Here is a 19,775-nt window from a genome sequence, read left to right on the forward strand (position 1 = left end):
AAATTTCACATGTACCTTCCTTCCCTCACCTGTCAACCACTGAGTGCAGAGACCCCAGTGAATCAGTGGGGAAAGGGATAAGCAAAGAGCTGTGCTGAAAGAGAAGGAATGAGCAGAGTTTAAAGAACACTGAGAGGAGAATGAAAAATGGAAATTAGCAGACACCTGTGAGGAGGAAATACTGAGCAAAAGCCTTGATGTTTGAACCCAACAGGCACCTCAAATTGAAAATTATTTCCTTTTGCTTGCTGCATCAAGGACCACCTGAATCTTTTAGATGACAATGGCATTAAGTGTCTGCACAAAATATAAGTAGGTAATTTTACAAAGCCTGAAAACACCTGCTATAAAAAAGCTGTATTTTCACACACATATCTACATACAGATATAGGTGTATTTATTCATTCAAAAACTATAAAAACTATAAAACATACAATACTATATACATTTTTAGATCTATAAAGATATATGTGTATATATATAAACATGTACATGCTTGGGCATTTAAACACCCATACACACAACACCCAGTGAAAAATCAGGAAAAGTTCTCTATGAGTCTGGACTGATCATTTAAAATTTTTCTCTTGCTAAGTAACACCCATTTCACAGTGAATATATGAAAATTGAATGTGGCTGGTTTAGAGAAAAAAGGAGCTCTTACCTGCTTCACCACTGTCACCGTGCCAGGTGCCATGGTAACGACAGAAGCCACTGCAGTGGCATCGTGGGACTCTGAACCCAACTCAATGATCTGCTGCAGGATGTTTACAGCTGCTGGATCCAGTCTTTCACCTTATCAAAAAGACAGCAGCCACAAGATCATCACAGGAGAACCGTTCTGAAGCTATGAGAATCAAACAGCACAGCCCTGACTTGCAGTGCTGTTGGTTCAGTTCAAAAAGCTCAATAATGTGACATTTTAGTAACAGATCTATGGCAGGGAAGTATTCACAAAACAAATGTGCCCAGGGAATGCATGAATCAGCAAGTGCAGTCACACTGACCACTTCTGTGCCTATTTGAAAGAGATCTAAAATACACTGAATAAAGAAACACAGCCACAAGTCATAGCAGGAACTGCAAATTAGGAAGTTGCAAGACATTACAAATCCAAATGTGTATTTACCAGACATTCACCTTACACAGAACCTGCCTGTATACCTATAACCATAACAGCCATTTGGTATTTTAGAAACCTGTGTTTACCCTCTGTCTGGTCCTCTGCAATACCCCTCAACCTAAATGAAGAAGTTTTATCACTAACCTGCTGAAGGAAAAGGGTAATTGTTTGGGAAAACTCATACTGATCACTTTATAAACACTGGATCAGAACATGTCTGTCCTTTTATAAAAATTCTCTGGTGTGCGCAGCCGTGCCAAAGGAAAGGGATGTTTACAAAAAATCCCAAATAAAATAGTTGTACTCTCACTTTTCACAAGGTGCGAAAGACCTGAATGCAGAAAAATGGTTTTTGTTATGCAGGAATACAAATTCCCACCAATGGCCCACCATTCCTACATGCCCACTGTCAGCATGAGGGAGATGTCAGACAGGGAAAGAAACTGTCAGGGCCATGTAAAGCTGCCTTATATTTGCTTTAATCACTGTCAGAAATAGAAAAAAAGATAGAAAATAGAATAAATATAACTTCCTAACTTAAGCTCTTTTAAACTGAGGTTGGTACTGTGATCATATTACTAGTCTAGGTCAGATAATTTAATTTCAAATAGAAAGTAGTTATATTTTGTTATTTGTGTAAGAAACAAGTGTACCTGAGTACTGAAAAAGGTTTGCTTGCTTTGGGTTTTTTTAACTATAAAAGTGCCTTTAGACAGGATACTACTGTTTTTATACTAAGAGGGAATATGCTGGAAGAGTACCTGAAGTTGGATGCTCTTAAAAGAAGATTACTCAAAAAATTATAGCTTCATGCTTAAAATAAAGACTACAGTACATTCCATGAAAATATTTATTTTAGTTTAGATATGAAGAAGTTTAAAAAAAGTTCTCCAGAAGTTTTCACTTATTCAGAATCTCAACTCATTAAAAGTAATATACAGAAACTGGCAGTAATGTAATTTAATTGCAACACGCTTGGAAAATCCATAAAAACTGAGAGTTTTTGACATATATCTGCATTGTGAACTATAAAGACTATGATGATAAACAATTGTAAAATGCTGTCTTCTCATAACCAGGGCATTTATTTATATGTATTTAAAAAAATTTTAAAAAAACCACCTAAGAACACCTACATTATCTCTAGTGTTTTTACACTCTCAGAAATCTGGGCATTTTTTTCGTTTCTCCTGGCTTTTGTTATTTATCACTTGGCAGACATTATCTAATACTACTCTTTTCCTTCTCAATCTGATACAGAATAGCTCACTTAGTTTTGTGTACCACCAAAATTGAGATTGTTAGCGCTGTCTTGGGAACCTGGTAAATGAGCTATTCCACCATGTCACTCCTGCAGTCTTGCTGACTAAAGCCAGAGAGGGAGAAAAATAATAGCCAGAGAATTGTCATTAGATACACACCATCTACTCTGCGAAGATAGCTAATTTCACAGCATATTTAATAATATAGGCAGGAAATTCCACACAGCTAATAATAAAGTACAAAACAGGCATTGATAAGTATTAATGACTTTAGGATATAGGAATTCATAATGAATTATAATTTCTCATTTATACTTAAAGAAAATATAACCCCCCAGAAGTAAGTTCTGGATTACTTATTTCATATTTTTTAATAGGAGATTACAGGAACTCATATATTGCCCAATACACTCAAAAGAATTGGGTATTTTGGAATAAAAGGTGTGTTTGTGTTCCAACCTAAGAAAAAGGTAACTTACTGCTCTCAGAAGTGTATCTGAGGTTCTGTAATGCAGCCACAGCAGCTTGAGTGCCTTGGACATCTTCTCCAGCCTCTGTGATATGGAGATACTGAGTGGATGCTTCTTCAGAAACCTCAGCAGTTAACTTGGAAACAAAATCCAGCCAAGGCATGAATAATCTCATTTCAGTGATTTAACAGCAATAAGGAATGAGTTTGGACAACAAATTCTGTAACAAGAGCTATACTGGGTGAAACAGAATTCAAGAAGAGTGTTACATGGGAGACAGGATAATCATTCCACAGTGTTCTGGATTCTACTTCAAAAGTTGCTTTAAGGATGCAAAGTTATCTTGACCTTATTTTTGTTGCACAGTTATCTTAAAACTAACAACAGACTTGTACTGTACCAGGGTTTAGCAAAGGTCTTTTGAGCAAAATTAATTTATAATGCAGAACTGCTAAAACACCTCAGAAGCTTGAAAAAAATGGCATTTTGCTTCAGAAAAGTTATTCTTTCCACAAACTACTTTTTTTTCAAGACAAGCTGTCAATATATATTTCTGTTCTGATGGGATTCTTTCTTTACAGCCAATTCAGCAACAGAGTCATTCTTGCACCCAGGATGTCCCCTTATTTTTCCAGCTTTGGGCAGCTACAGGGAAAGTGTACAGAGAATCATTTGGAATATGGATAAAGGACTTTGAAGGGTTACATTTTAAAATGCTTGTCCTACTTTGAACAGCTGTCCAAACAGAACCTACTCCAGTGTTTTTCAAAGACTTATCCTTCCGTGTGTGGATACTCAGTAACTGTTAGACAAGACCTGCAGGTCAGCTCTTCTTCCAAATCAGGCAATAGATTTGTGAGGGGGGCCGGACTGAAATTTAGCAAAAGAGGCCTCAAACTGTGGGGGTCAGCCAGCTGCAGTTGACTGCTGGCTTTTTCCTCTCACTGGGTATCAAAATCAGCCTGCTTGGGCAGTGGAACACACTCCACTGGCCAACCATAATTTTTTAATGAAAGTGTCTAAATCTGTGGTTTTCCCATCAATACTGCATCTCCAGGATTGAAGCTGAAAACACAGAACATATCATTGAAGACTTACTCTGCATAACATTATAATTTTTTCAGCTGGTCAATTAAAAAATTCAGTTTTCTAGATTGTAGCCTTCTCTGGACCAAGATAGAGCTTTTTTCTGCAGCTTTGCTCATCTTACAGTTAACACCAGTGAATATTCAGCATATTACAAAATGCAGTAAGTTTTTCAATTTCACTATTTTTTTAAAGCTTTCACTCTTTCTGCTGCAAACAGAGGACTAGAATCCTAAAATGCAAAAATAAGCATTTACAAGGTTGTTAACCCTACCATATATTCAAATTTAACTAGTAAGGCATGCATTCAAGCAAAGATAAGATCCCATGACCTTCTGATCTTATATGAAGTCAGAACCACATTTTTTCATACTTTTTATTTTTATCCTTACTTTTCTCCCCAGAATTTTAAAAAATCTTAGGGTCAAAGCCATTGTTATTTTGATTTACCTCCCATTTGGTCTCCCCATCATTCTCCACCAACTTCATTCCATGCTTGTTTTTAAGATGTCTGTTGAACTCCCATTTTGTACCGTACACAAAGCTGCAAACAGGACACTTAATGCCACCTACAAGAAAATACAAATAAATTCTTTGAGTTATTTTCATATAAATTCTTTTTCAACACAGGAACAATCTACTTAATTTGACCCCATGTCAATCAAGCCATGTAACTGCAAAATGTTTTCTTTTAGCCATTTGAAATATGTTAATATTTAACATACACATCAGTGCCATACTTCAGCAGTATTTTTTAAATGTGTCTTCTCTAATACAGCTGTTCTAATTTTCTCAAGTTTCAAAACAAACATTGTTTTTTTTTTACATTATCAAAGTAAACTAGGAAGCATTTACAATGTAATATTCTCTTTACCCAAATATCTTTGCTCTTGAGTTTTATGTTAACATGCAAACTGTAAATAAATTTTCTGTCTACAAAATGATGCATAGCAAGAAGTTAGCACAATGTTTAATGTGTGAGTGTGCAGCATTACAGGTAAAAATCTAAGCATAATAAAATCATGAGAATCCAATTTTTTATATGAGATTAAAGAGCTTTTACTTCCTTTGCTTATGAAAGTCGTTTGGTCAAATGTCAGATCTCACTTGCTTGTAATTATGCAAATAAGTATTTCTTTTTTTCCCCCCTCTATTGACTAAAGAGAACAAGAACAACCTGCATGTGATAAATTGTTGCATTAGGTGGCCAGAACTCACTGTAACAAATCTAATAGCAGGAACTGTGCTACCACAAGCCTGACTCCACATCATTTTCCAAGGAATCAAACACATCAAACACACCCACAGAAGCTGGATATAAGCCAAGACCTGGTTGCACAGTCCTTTATGAGCAAGGCAATTAGGAAAAAAAAAACCATTTTACATTAATGGGAAGCTACCATATGGTAACCAGGTGAAAAGAAACAAAATTTTTATTTTGATAAAACAGAAGGTAACTACATCCAGCCTCTAGGGTAATTTCATCGACACTTATTGTTACTACACTAACCCTCTTCCTTGCTAAATCTTTACCAAACTTCACTGTTAGAATATTCCATCTCTAAGCAAAACTGAAGCATTTTTACTAAGGGAAACTCAAAAAGATCACATTAGAATAGATAAGATAATATTATCAGTTACAGAAAATGAAATTACACATTAATTTCATACCAAGCTGTAGTATTAGGAAAAAACACATTGCTGTGGAGCAGTGAACACTTTTCTGCATTAGTTTGATATCAAAATTATTGTAACCACACACCAGCTAAATTAAATCTTTAACTTTTGCCATTATGAGTTTAATTAAATAAGATGTAATAGAGGCATAGAATAAAAAAAATGGTAATATATAACTCCATATCAGTGACTTGATATGGAAGCTCAGAAAAATTAATTTCTAGATAATTTTTTAGAATAATGGGTAACATAGAGTGTCTATGAATTACATACCTTTACTACTTTCAATAACAAAACTGATATTTGCAACAAAATACTGCAGGCAGGTCTTACATAGCTCCACAACTTTCTTCCATTGACACGTGCTCTTTTTAATTTATTGACCTAAAATCTCCACAAGACCATTCTCATTTTTGTATAGAGACAGCATGTGATGAGAGCTGTAAAACAGAACACTGAGGCCACAACTGGATCCTCATCTATGGCTTGCATAAGCAGCTGCACAAACACAAACCAAAATCTGTCTCTCAGACATGTAAACAAAATGTTTATGGATGGGAGGGAGTATCAGTGAGGAGAAAAGAAACAAATTTGGGAAAAATTGTATGTGACTCACCCAGCATAAAGCAAATGCAACTATAAAATAAGCCATCAAATGAGCACATAGACAGGGCCTTGCAGAAAAACTTGTGGGTAATGCATAATATTCTTGCCACCTTTACAGAATATATCAAATTCTTATGCTGTTTGTTTTCCTTTATTACTTTATAATACTAAAATAAATGTCAGATCATAGACTTCTACTTAAACAAAGAAACACACACACCCCCTGAAAAATCCCAAGCATTTCCCTGATCCTGGGTGATTCCAAGTTCTAACCACAAGCCCAGAAATACTGCTGTCTATCCTTGGCAATGCAGTTACTCCAATGAACACAGTCCCTCTTCTATGAATCATTCATTTATTTATAAGCTCATTCTAGGAATCTTGGGTACAGTCCAGCAGTCTACATTCATATAAATATTTCCAATTAAGTTTATTTGCAGTGCCTGCAATGCAGTCAAAAACCAACTGAGAGTAGAGGAGATGAGCAAGTGTGAGGCAATTCACTCTGGGCTCAGTAAGTAGCTTAGAAAAAGTAGAATACAATACAAATAGATATAGACAGCTTTTATTAGATATTAATCTTTGTTACTTTCCCCTCTCAATTTCTTTCAAGGCTTTTTGCTTGCTGGTAGTCTCTCCTTTTCCTTTTCATCTATAGTCCCTTCATTTCAAAGGATTTGTTTAATATCAAGCCTGAAAGGTCTTTTTCCTTTATATGAATACATGAATAATTTTCCAAAATTGCTTTTCAGATCTATGAATACAGTAATTGAAACTAAATAGAAGCTTGTCAGACAGCAAGGTGCAACTTCTGGCCCAAGCAGCTCAGAAACCCACAGAATCATCCAAAGATTTGGGTTGGAAGGGACCTTAAAGATCATCTTGTTCCATCCCTGTGCCAACTGGCAGGGACACCTTCCACCAGACCAAGCTGCTCAGGGCCCCATCCAACCTGGCCTTGAACACTTCCAGGCATGGGGCATCCACAATTTATCTGGGTAATTTGTTCCAGTACCTCACAGTAAAGAATTTATTTCTAACATCTATTACCTTGTATGACCATATAGGACAAATATGACTTGTCATACTGCAGAATGTGTCCACAGTAATCTGTTTGTGCTGTGTGAACCAAATACAGAAAACACTCTGATTTCCAAATCGGGAAAACTTTCATTAACTTCAATAGGATTCATGTTTATCACTTCCAAATGCAAATGTCTCCCACCAGGAACAATTCTTCCCCCAGTGAGATACCAACACAGTGAGAAAAATTGATGTTTCTATAGCATGATAAGGAATCTCTGGCCTTATTTGGAGCCCAGGTGCAAGATACATCTGATGCATCACAGAACAGGAAATTGAGTTGGCAAAGGAAGCTGCATGTGGGGAATCACACCTATTAATATAGCTTTCTTCATTACAGAGCCCTGAGAAGAGACACTGACTTCATAGCTCCTACATGGATTTGATGCCTCATTACTACTCTAAAATGCCTGACTTTTCCACAGGTGAATGTGAAAAACGGGCACAGCACTACTGTCAGCACAGGAAATATAAATGCTGTGTAAGGAGAGGAAGAGAAAGAAGGATACAAACACAGAGATGGAAAGAACAGAAAAGGCTGTTTCAGTTGTGAGAGACCTACAAGGACCACCCAGTCCAACTGCCTGACCAGTTCAGGGGTGACCAAAAGCTAAAACTGCTGTTAAGGACATCGCCCAAATGCCCCTTAAACACTGACAGCCTTCAGGCATTGATCACCTCTCTGGGAAGCCTCTTCCACTGTTTGACCATCCCCTCAGTAAAGAAATGCTTTCTAATGTCCAGTCTAAACCTCCCAGGCACAGTTTCGAACCATTCCAATGTGTTCTATCACTGGATCCCAAGGAGAAGAGCTCAGCACCTCCCTCTCCCTTTCCCCCCTCAGGAAGCTGTCAGAGAGCAATGAGGTCACCCCTGAGCCTCCTCCAAAGCAGGCAAGCCCAGAGCCCTCAGGTGCTCCTCACAGGACATCACTTCCAGCCCCACCACCATCTTTGTTACCCTCTGGATACAGTCATGAACCTTCACATCCTCACCTGGTGATCCCAGCCCTGAGCACAGCAGGATAATCCTCTCTTTTCCCTGCTGCTCGTGCTGTGTTTAATGGTTTAATGCAGCCCAGGATGGGATTTGCCCTCTGGGCTGCCAGGGCTCACTGCTGGCTCCTGGAGAGCTGCTGCCACCCAGATCCCTGTCTGCAGGGCTGATGTCCCCGCTCAGACTGGTGCCAGGCATTGCTCCACCCTGGGGGCAGAAGCTGACATTTGACCTTGTTAAATTTCATCCTGTCCAGTGTTCCAGTGTGGTGGGAAAAGGATATCCACCACAGGAAAAAGTGAAAGACTCTTCTCTCTCATCTCCATTTTAAGGCTATTCTTGCATCTCAACAACTTTACAGTTCTTTTGTTTCAGTGGAAAAGAATTACCTTCAGAGATGCATTTATCTGGTTCCCAAAGGGGAAGGAAAGCCTAATCAGTGTAAGATTAATTTTCTTTGTTCCAAACATTGCAAGTATGATCCCTAATTTATACTAGGAGAATTCATTCTCTCATATCTATTCTTAAAAGTAGCTACAGACAAATAATTCCTTGCAGTGCTCAGATATTTGGAAAGTTAAACAAAGCTCCCCATAGTGAAGAGTTTTCCCTTCATCTGGGCGACTACAAAATAGAGGCTCTGAGTACTGACCAAGCAAATATTACTTCTTTAAAACAACTGCAGGTTCCCCATGGACTTGTATGCCTGTGAAAATAATCATAAAATGATACTATATATTCCTACTCTGTTATAGATATTTACTTTGAAAATTATTTGGCTGGGGATTTTTTTTGACAAAAGGAAACAACGAAATGTTATATAAAACCAACACAGACTCAGATTACTTATTGTAGTTATACATTTCCCTCTTATAGAGCAAGTTTGAAGGGAGAGTCTCCAAATGAGTTATCTTTCTCTGTGTCATGATTTCAGTATTTTAACAAGGATTAATGCCTTCAATAGACAAATGTTATGTGTTAGACTAATGATTTGAAATAGCATTTAGAAACAATGTAACCTTAGAAGAATTACATTTAATTCATTATCTAATACAACAGCATTATTTTGCTCTCTATTCCCTTCAACAAAATCAGAAACTGAAGATTCCAAAAGATGAAACTGTTGGTAGCGTCTACTAAAAAACAGGGAAAACACTTTCTAAAATTATAACAAAGAAGGAAACTTAATTTTACCAAGAATTAAAATATTTTCCACACAATTTAATACTTAATCTGGCTTTCTCCTCTTCTTGCTCAATATTCCTCACACCAGGCACTAGAACTGAAGGAGCTTTACACCCATAAATGTACCTGACTGTATAATCAGTTGTTTGCTTTGGTTCATCTACCCAGTGTGCAACAGCAAAGCTACTTATGGGAGTCAGACTAATCCTAAATTAGACTGTGGTGATTTCTGTTATACTACTAATAAATTCCTGGCTTACTTACATAGACAAGGTGTGCTTCCTTTGCCCATAAACAACATTCTGAGCATAACAATTCCTAAGCTGTTTTACTTGTACTCTCTTTTCTCCCCAGATTTTTTTAGTGGGGGAATAATTTGCTGCCATTTACTCTTCAGTCTCTTTCCTTATGTTTGCTCAATTTTACCTTGAGTTCAACCTTGCAGAATTGTCACAGAAATTTATGAGCAGAATGGTAGAAATTTATCATTCATTTCAACATGCAGTGATAGTTGACTTACAAAAAGAGACAAAGAAGTGTAAATGATAAATGTATGCAACAACATATAGCACAGTCAAGGTCAAACAAAACGTTGGTTCCCACACCCTTAAAAACCAAGAACAAAGGACACTGAATGAAGGGTAAAAGGTGGCCATTTCAGAATTACTAAAAAGGAATAATGATTTAACATATAGCACCCAATAAACTGAAGAGCACACACTGCACAAAAGTTTAGTTTCACACCAAATTTGCTTCAGCAAAAAAACCCCAAACCAACAAATCTTATTTGGTGGAGATGTACCTTGTTGGATAAGAGCTTCAGCTGCAGGCTCCCCAGAGCCTGCATTGACATACTCTTCATTGGGATGCTTCCTGTTGTAATGCCTCTTCAGGGACCCCGATATATTGCAGGAATAGTGGCAGTGTGCACAGCGGAAGGGCTGGGGGCAAAAAGGAAAATGTTGGACTGTACTTCCTCACCTCTCCAGGATACTGGTCTAAGCTGCAGTGTTTTGATCCCAAGAAACCATGCTCATTTCTGGCTTGGGCATCTCTCAAGGGAACTCTCGAAAATTCAAAATAAATTGAAACTGTAACTAAAAATTACCTAAATTTGGTAATTTTTATTATGTGCAAAACAACAAATACTCTCACTATTATAAGATTATTACCCAGTTGTTGTAATTCAGTACATTGTGTGTTTTTATAATTGATGATAATAGGTCTGACCTTGTGGAGACTCTCTACTATGAAATGTCCCCGCTGCTGTGAGCTTTGGTCTGACAAAGGGCAGCAAGACAACTAAAATAACTGAAAGTACAACATGATTGTACAGCCAATCTAATTTAACAGGTTTCCTTTCCTTTCCTTTCCTTTCCTTTCCTTTCCTTTCCTTTCCTTTCCTTTCCTTTCCTTTCCTTTCCTTTCCTTTCCTTTCCTTTCCTTTCCTTTCCTTTCCTTTCCTTTCCTTTCCTTTCCTTTCCTTTCCTTTCCTTTCCTTTCCTTTCCTTTCCTTTCCTTTTTTACTTTTCCCTTTTAACTTTTTCCCTTTTTACTTTTTCCTTTTCTTTCTTTCACCTTTCCCTGGCATTTGCATTTCTCTGACCATTTGGTGAGCTGACTGGCAACTAAATTAATTAATTTTTTAAGAATACATCTCTCTTCAACTGACAGAGAGACAAATTCCTAAAGAAAAAAAAATTAGGAAAGCAAACATTTGAGCCTAAAGTTAACCTTTGATAATAACTTTCTGACTGAGATGTATCACAGTTATAGGGAGCTTGACACAAGCATTAGCTTCTGGTAAAAGCAGGCAGATGTTGACTGAAGTCCTCAGGGAAAAGTCAAGTACCTCAGAATAGGATGGAAAATGTTTCATGCACAGCAGTCCCACCTAAAGCTCCTCAGCAGAAAATGGTTGGTACAGAAATGTTCATCCAGGAGCTGAATTTAAAGCAGGGAAATGTCTGCAGTCAGGGTACATTGATTAGAACACTCTCCTAAGCTCACTGCTCATGATCTTCCTTCAGGTTCCAAATAGCAAAAATAAGGAAGAAAAGTGATGTTCAGACTCCCTTAACCTTATGCTTCAGAGGGTACTGCAAAATTCAGCTACTCAATATTTCAGAGATGGGTACTCTCCTTCTATTGCTGAAACTGTCATTTTTTAAAGAAAATAATGCAGACAGACTGCTGTGCTCTTGTAGCACTCACTTGTGTAAGTCATGCATGTTCCCTGCTATTGGATAGCAGGCTTGCAAATTCATGGAGCTGGGAAATATGATGGATTAAAGGATCATTAGGTCACATAAGTAGTGACATTTCTCTGAGCCTGATAAGCATGAAAACAACTGTCCTAGAAGGAGGCAAACATCTTTTAACTCCTCTAAACAAATACTCCTGATTGATCTAATCCAGTGTTCAGTTCTCTTGACAATGTCCTGAATTTCCACACTTATATGTAGGCAGATCCCAAGGTCAGAACCAGCTGCATTTCAAGAACTGCACTGTGAGTGCATTCATCACTTTAGCCATCAAAAAAGGAAAATTATGTATTTTCATTTACAAAAAAAAATTTTAAAAAATGCAAGTTTGGAGCAAAACCACATGCTTAAGACAGAAAAATTGTTTTTTCAAAATGTAAAATCTCTTTAGATAACTTGCTTTGTCTTGCAAAGCTTAAACCATCATTGAAAAGACTGCTTGCCTTGCCGCTTTATAGTACTTGTTAAGAATGATCTGTTAGATAATGAAAGATGTTACATATGAAAATAGTATCATGTTTTCAATAAGAAATATGTTCACTGTTAAGATAAAGCCTCACATTAAAAACAACATTTTCTTAAATAAAAAATACTGTATTTTCTGGAAAAGGAACCAGTATAATTCCTATTTACTGAATATAACATTTCACAATACATTACATTAGGACCTATCACATGGAGAACCAATGTGAAATTTAGAAATAAAAACATACTACCATTTATTAAAATAAACTGTATCTCTAATCTAAATACTTCACAGAAACATGAACAATTTTCAGAACTCTTTCCAATGCATGTTTCAGATAAATGGGGTCTTTTAAAATTAATTCTCTTCCATTTTCTTTAAGTATATGAACTCATCTGTAGTACAAGAAACTGGCAAATTTCAGGGAAAATTTAGGTGGGCAATGAACAGTGATAGAAGGGATTTGCTTTCATACCTCCCTGGGACATTTTAAGGTATATATTAGATTCACTCACTCAAGGACTGATAATCAAACCAAATAAATTTGTTTCATATTGCAAAATACAGACATTTTTGTCAATTAAAACTAGTAATTACAAATTGGCCATGAACAAAATAACCCTATCTCAAAAGTCTGAATACAAAGTCAAAATTTCCAAAATATTAAAATGTTTATATACTGTCAATTGTCATCAAACAAGAAAATGTGCCAGTTTTATTACTGTTATCTAAAGTTCTGTGTATTTCCTAATCACTTCAAGCATGTTTTATATGTGTTCTTACCTTGAAAGAGACATGTTGTTCCATATGACGTAGGAGCTGTGGTTTCTGGGCAGCTGTATAGTCACATACTGTGCATTTAAACTGCTTTCCTGCAATGGGAATAGCAAATGGAATAATTTTTTTCTATTTAACTTCAGAAAACTACTGATTCTGTTTCCTTATTAAGATAAATTCTCAAATGCTAAGAATGAACAATGAACAATAAGAGAAGCCTGGCACTTGGTCTGCAAAGGGAGGAAAAAAGGCTCGAGTGCAATCTTTAAATTATAAGCATTAAATGCTCTGGATTCTCCTGGGATAGTCACTTGGGAAAAAAGAAAAAGAATTGTTATGGTGCACCCTAAATGGAAGAAGGAAATCCATTATTTATAACTGCAAGCACAGCTATTTGCTGTTTGTAAAGCACACTTGGAAATCCTTAAAACACAAATGTTTGATCTTGTTCACATGGGTTTAGTTATTTCTGTTCCAGGCACTGAATTGCTATGATTCAAATACATTTTCCCCTCAAAGCAGTCTCTCTCATTAATCTATTTTTTTCCTTTATGATTTAAATGAACACAATTTCCTTCCTTTTATTCTCTGGGTTTCACACTCTCTTTCTCCTTATTTTGCCTCTAAGATTCTATCAGTCCTGCTACCTGCAGCCAAATTACAAAGTGCATTAAATACTGAAGGACTTCATTCCTGAATTAAATGTGCTCAGCTGGCAAATTGTATTTGAATGATGTGGAAAAAGGATGCTAAAAACTATTCCAAAAGTAAAAGAATCAAAAGGTAAAGTAGAAGTAGAATAGATAAAGTTCTGTATTATCACAAAGAGATGGAGTTTCTTAGATTCCAGATGCTGATGAAAAAGGTAAAAGCATTTTTGTGAAAGTTTCTATAAAACACAGCTAAGAAGCACCTTCTGGTATATAAATAAAATAATGAAAATCAGGCTTTCTGGTTTACTTCTACCCACAAGCAGTAATGACCCTGGACTACAGAACTGCTTGTTATCATGTCACTCTTGAGAAGTCTGTCTTCTGGAAAAGAATAAATCAGACACAAAACTACTTTATATTCCACGACTTAAACTGACCTCGCAGGGCTCCAATATTTGAACAAAGATTGCTTGGATTCGTAAGTCAGGAAGACAAGACTCATAAACAGTGAAACAGCTTTCAAATTCACTTATTTGTGAAATAACTGAAGAACACTAGATGGGTGCTGCTAAGAACTTCTGCAGTGCTGTCACTACAGCAAGGGACACTGGGCAAAGAGAAACTGTCACTCAGAATGCTGAATGTCCCCTGACAAACCACATTCCTGGTGACAAATGTCCTTTTTCACAAGAGTTTGAAATGCATGAAAAGTTTGCTGGGGTGGACTTAGTGAGGAAAATTATTTAAGACTCCACAGACAGCAAGATCCTGCTTCCACTGGAGACAGTGGTAAAACTCAACTTCCAAAGGTACTGGGAATTTCCTGGAACAGTTCTGGAAGTGTGAAAAGCAAAGCAAAAGAGCCTAAGTCTTGGATTTATTTGTACCAGTCAAAAATGGAGGTTTACCAAAAAGGAAAACATGGTTTGGGTTGGAAGGGACCTTAAAGGTCATCTTGTTCCAGCCCCCATCACCCTGTTATGGTTGGGACACTTTCCACTAGAAGTCACTGGAGTTATTCCAGAAGATGATGAGTTTGAAGCCAGATAAAGAAGGCTCCTGGCAATAACAATGCCTCTAGAGCCAAGGTTTCAGCCTGACCTAGCAGTAACTTATAAAAGCACACAGTTCCTCATGTGGATTTGAATGTTTAAAGCTAACTTCACACTTTTAAACCCAATCCAGACATGGTTAGATCCTGCTCAACTATAGTGCTGTTCTTAACAACACTAAATTCCAAAGCAGCCTCAGATGAACTGCAGTAATGACTTATACACACATAGATTTGTTCAAGAAATCCAAGTAGCACACAGGTGAAAACAAATTCAACTTTCATTGCTGAATTTCCCTATTTGATCACGCCAGACGGTGAAAACAAAACAGAAAGGTTTTGAAATGAAACCCCATGAAGTGATTTTTTTTTTACAGGGCCATAGAAAGATACCTTTTTATTTTTCTTTATAGACTGATCATGCTTGAAATTTTATTTTCTTTTAAATAAAACAACTTGCCTCCTTCTCCTAGGAAGAAATCAGCTGAGGTTTGCATTTGAGAAGTAAAATCTTGATTCTCACATATGAAGCTTAGATGCATATGCCAGACCTACTTGGTACTGATCAAGTTACTTCAAAATACTGGAAAGTACTTTTTGAATAACAAGTGATTTACCAACACACAGCATTTCTGCAATAATTTGGTAATAAAACAATAACTATAATCTTCCTGTAGGATGTAGCATATCAGTGTAAAAAGGATTGTTTCTTCCACTTGAACACACATACATAAGCATTAAAAAATATCTCTGACACAGAAACTTCAAATATATTCTAAAAATGTAACAGAGCATTGTGTGCTTTCTCTGAAGATGTAATTTGAAAAAAAAGAATCTAAATTAAATGGTCAATAAAAAGTGGAATGAGGTTTCACACAATTGCATGAGTAACAAAGATCAAGCTATTAAGTCATAATGAAGATCTGTATAACTTATTCTGCTAAATAATTTACTTCAGTATGATAATCACAGAATAATAAAGTACTGCTGTGCTCTAAACTTTGATATAAAATGGGATACTTTTCTGGATGTGCACCTTGCTTTTTTCAGTTATCATCACAGAAATGATAAAATTGCAGGGCAAATGAGGTGCTGAGTGTGAGACTGTAGAGAGCAAGTGCCCAGGTTTGCCACTGACTGATTAGACACCAGGATCCTAATAATATTCTCATAGAATAAAATAGTGAGAGACTTAGCAGTAAGAGACAGAACTATTGGCAATTTCAAATTTCTATCAAAATAAACAATCCTCTATTAGAACAAGGAAGGCATACAAAGCCAATATGAATTTCAGAGAAACTTAATATTTCAGAGACAGCTGTCTTTCACAGAAATTAATTTCACAAATTTTTGAATTATTTCCCAAATGGTGTCTCCTGGGAATAAAAAAAATCTGCAAATCACACTTAAGTGGTCAACTGAAAAGAATTTGTTAATAAGGCCTGTGGTACAGCCAATATTTATTGTCCTAAAATAGATTTAATAAATAGATAATAGGTTAAATGCACTTACCATCAGCAGTATGAAGGAGTTTATGGCTCTTCAAAGTGCCTTTTGATTTGAATTTTTTCCCACACATGTCACAAAGGTGGGTTTTCTCCGTGCTGTGACGATTCATGTGAGCTTTCAAGTTGCTCTTGCTGCGAGTGGCGTACTCACAGAGGGAACATTTGAACGGTTTCACGCCTAAAAATGAAAAAAATATACCATGAAACAACCAGGCTGTGCCTTTCCAGGCTGGACGTTTGCCTGAAAGAAATTTCAGATCATGTGAGCAACATGGACAAAGGGAAACACTTCAAAATTTGGATCTCTACAAATAAGAAATTTCATCTACAGCTTCTGTGTAGATGATGCTGAGCTCATGACAGCATCACTTAACTTGCTAAGAGAAAAGAGGAGTTCTTTCACAATTGAATATTGCCCTACTGAAGCCAGGTACTGAGTTTGGCCAAGAAAATACTGATATTTGGGCCTTGCTATGCCTACCCTCCATTTAGAAGTAAAATCCAGGCTGCCTATGTTTATGCCAAGCTTGTGTATATGTCTCCCTCCAGAAGTCTTCAGGTAACTCCCATTCTCTGTTTACTACAACCAACAGTGAGGAAACCTGTTGTAAGGAGGACTGCTTCATTAGGCAGTTAACATGAAAGCAGAAGTTAAATGTGCAAGCTGTGTTTTATGGTTAATTAGTGTCAGATTTGCTAATGGTTCAGGCAGATACAAGCACTTAAAACTTCACTTCCCTCAAATTGTCCAAAGCACATAGAGAAATACCCAGTGGGTCATCTAACAGAAGGTTTATAAGAACAAAGTAAATCCTTCAAAGAAAAGCTGAATAAATCTGAATTGGCAGAGTAGTTCAACAGTTTCATGAGGGTCTGCACATTTTAGATTGATACTCGTGACCTTAAAATTAGATTTACAAGCATGAAGAATTACAGTCTGCTTTAAGCAGACTTGATTGCACACTTTGATTTGGGAAGAAATTTCTATTCAGCTCTTTCTCGTGCCAGGTTGATGGCATGGGCTCCCAGCTCCAGTCAGAATAAAAGAATTTTGTCTATGGAATACACAAGGAATTTCTCTAATGTACATTCTGCCCTACCTAAGCTCCTTAAGGCCACTAGAGAGGAGCCCTGCTCTGCTACACAGGCAGGAAAGCTCTCAGAGCATTCAAACAAACATGCTGAACTACCTGTATGGGAACACTGGAAACAAGATACCAGTTTGAGAGCACCAAATCCCATTATCCCCTTCATGCAGAGGGATGGCTAAAGAACCTGAAATCACAGGCAATCTGTTCCACAGATTACTAATGGGACTAAAGGCCATGTAAGCTGTCTTCAACCTTTAATTAAAATACACAGACTGGGCAGACACAAGATTTTACTGTCTAAAGATTTTAAATTCAAGGCACTTTTAACCCATGTGTTGCTATATTACTGGAATTTCTCCCTAAAAATGTCATAAATATGATGAGCATTATCTTAGGGGATTTGATCACTGTCTGTGTCAAAGGCAGCTAGCTGCCATGCTCTGCAGGATTTAATTAAAATATTCACAGAATTTTATGTATACATCAAAGCAACTGGATTTCAATTGGTGTACTAACAGATTTCCAGACCAAGGATTTTTGCACAAATGTAAAAGGAGCAGCAGAGACTCATAAGAAGATACAGAAAATTACTTATTTCAAAATACTGAGCATGTATTTAATTCACTCCTCCTTACTCACATAGAATATTTTATAGACGTTTATGAATGTGTTCTGGAAAAAAATTGCATTAGAATTTTAATAATTTTTATAAAACATTTAAACTGTCTGTTAATGTTCTGAGTGTGAAGTTCCACATGTGATCCAGAATCCATTAAACTGATTAATTAACCTCCAATGTAGCTTAAAGTTTTGCATTTGAGGATAGAAATAAACTTGAATCTGTTTTTTTTTTATGTCAGCAAAGCTTCAGTGGAATATGAACTCATTATATGCCCAAAAGCTTAAAAGCAGAGTTTTACCTTCATGAGCCCAAATATGACGTTGAAGGTCTGATCCATTCTTCATAAAATAAAAATCACAGTGGGGACATTTCACAGCTCGTTTTCCAATAAGTCCTTTCAGCTGAACTCTTCTGCCAAGAATCTCAGAAATTGTAGTCATTGAAACCTCTGAGAAAAATGCAAAAGGTAGTAAGAACCAGAAGGACATGAGGCAATTTATTTTGTAAGTAATATTGAAGTGCTAGATCCTGATTCAGTCCAACTTTTTAAAAGCTGTAATTCCCCTACACCCACTCAAAACTGACTTGAGCAAAGAGCACAAGGACTTTTATTTCTTTTAGGCCTTCTAGGATGCTCTGTCCTTTCTCTCCTGATGTGTGAACTCACTGTCCTCACTGCCTGTTTAAAAAAAATCAAAAATAATATTTTAAATATAAAAAACTCGGTTGGGCCACTGGCACAAAAGATCATTTTATTACTGTGACCCTTCCCCACAAGTTAAACTGGCAATTTTTTCTTCAATATTTTCAAAAGCTTTATGCATGATTTCACCCCAGATTTCCAGATGTCAAGGATCTGAAGACAATTCACTTCAGCCACAGCTACAATGGTCAGAATTCTGCTAATCAGGCACTTTAAAGGGAAAACCAGGCTCAGGGAATAAATGTGAGTGGAAGGGACCTCTAAGGTCACCTACTCCAAGCAGAGCCAACTTTACAGCTCCATTTTCAAAGTTACATCAAGTTGCCTGGGGTCATATCCAGTCCTGTCCTGAACATATCCAAGGATGCAGATTCTACAGCCTCTCTTGGCCCATTGCAGTGTTTAACCATCTTTACAGTCAAAACTGTTTTCCCTAGTTCTAGTCAGAATCTTGTTTCAACTGACATCCCTTCACTGTACAGCTCCAAGAAAAACCTCCCTCTGTCTTCTTTTTAATTAGATTGCTGAAGACAGCAATTAAGATTCCTCTCCTGGCCTTTTTTTATTCAAGTTAGACACACCCAATTCTGTGTATTTCCTTCATATGAGATAATGTTTTGGTTGTCACAGTGAAAAAGTTCAAAATAATGAAGTTTAAATTAAAGTGGCCCAGACGCATAATGAAAACACTGCCAGATGCTTTTAAAAATAAATCAAATTGCTCAATGCACGTCAGATGAATGAAATGCTATCTCTTGACTTAATGAAAGTACAACACTCATGCAATCTAAACCCTAAGACATGAAAGCTGGTGACATATTATGCCCCAAATCTTATAAACTTGAAAGTTCCTGTCTAAACTTCAATTTTTTCCAAAAATCACCTTGTCTCCTGATGATCAGTCCCAGAATGGAATCACAAAAATCCTGCCTGAACTCATATGAACAGGGAAAATAACCTCAAAAGGTAACTATAAAAGCCCATGAACTGAGCAGAGATAAGTTCTAAGGTACCAAAAAAAAAAAAAATACAGCTATAAGTGTGAACTCTCATTCTGCCTTTCATGGCTTAGATCCTTCATTCATGACTGCAGGCTAGGATGTCTGCTCAGTTGGGAGCTATGGAAGCTGATGCCTCTCATGCCTCAGAACT

At 36.8% G+C, this 19,775-nt stretch overlaps 1 protein-coding gene across 1 annotated transcript in view; it reads right to left on the reverse strand.

Annotated features, from left to right (window-relative positions):
- ZFAT (zinc finger and AT-hook domain containing) overlaps nt 1–19,775 on the reverse strand; it is a 77,002-nt gene that overhangs the window by 11,584 nt on the left and 45,643 nt on the right. Inside the window, exons 9-15 of the mRNA XM_030971913.1 lie at nt 18,219–18,368; nt 16,212–16,385; nt 13,002–13,090; nt 10,291–10,429; nt 4,392–4,510; nt 2,865–2,991; nt 665–795 (exon numbers count right to left, since the gene is read on the reverse strand). Coding sequence (XP_030827773.1) covers nt 665–795; nt 2,865–2,991; nt 4,392–4,510; nt 10,291–10,429; nt 13,002–13,090; nt 16,212–16,385; nt 18,219–18,368 — 929 coding nt within the window. The remainder of the gene's footprint in view (nt 1–664; nt 796–2,864; nt 2,992–4,391; nt 4,511–10,290; nt 10,430–13,001; nt 13,091–16,211; nt 16,386–18,218; nt 18,369–19,775) is intronic.

Source organism: Camarhynchus parvulus, chromosome 2 (assembly GCF_901933205.1).
Source record: "Camarhynchus parvulus chromosome 2, STF_HiC, whole genome shotgun sequence".
NCBI lineage: Eukaryota > Metazoa > Chordata > Aves > Passeriformes > Thraupidae > Camarhynchus > Camarhynchus parvulus.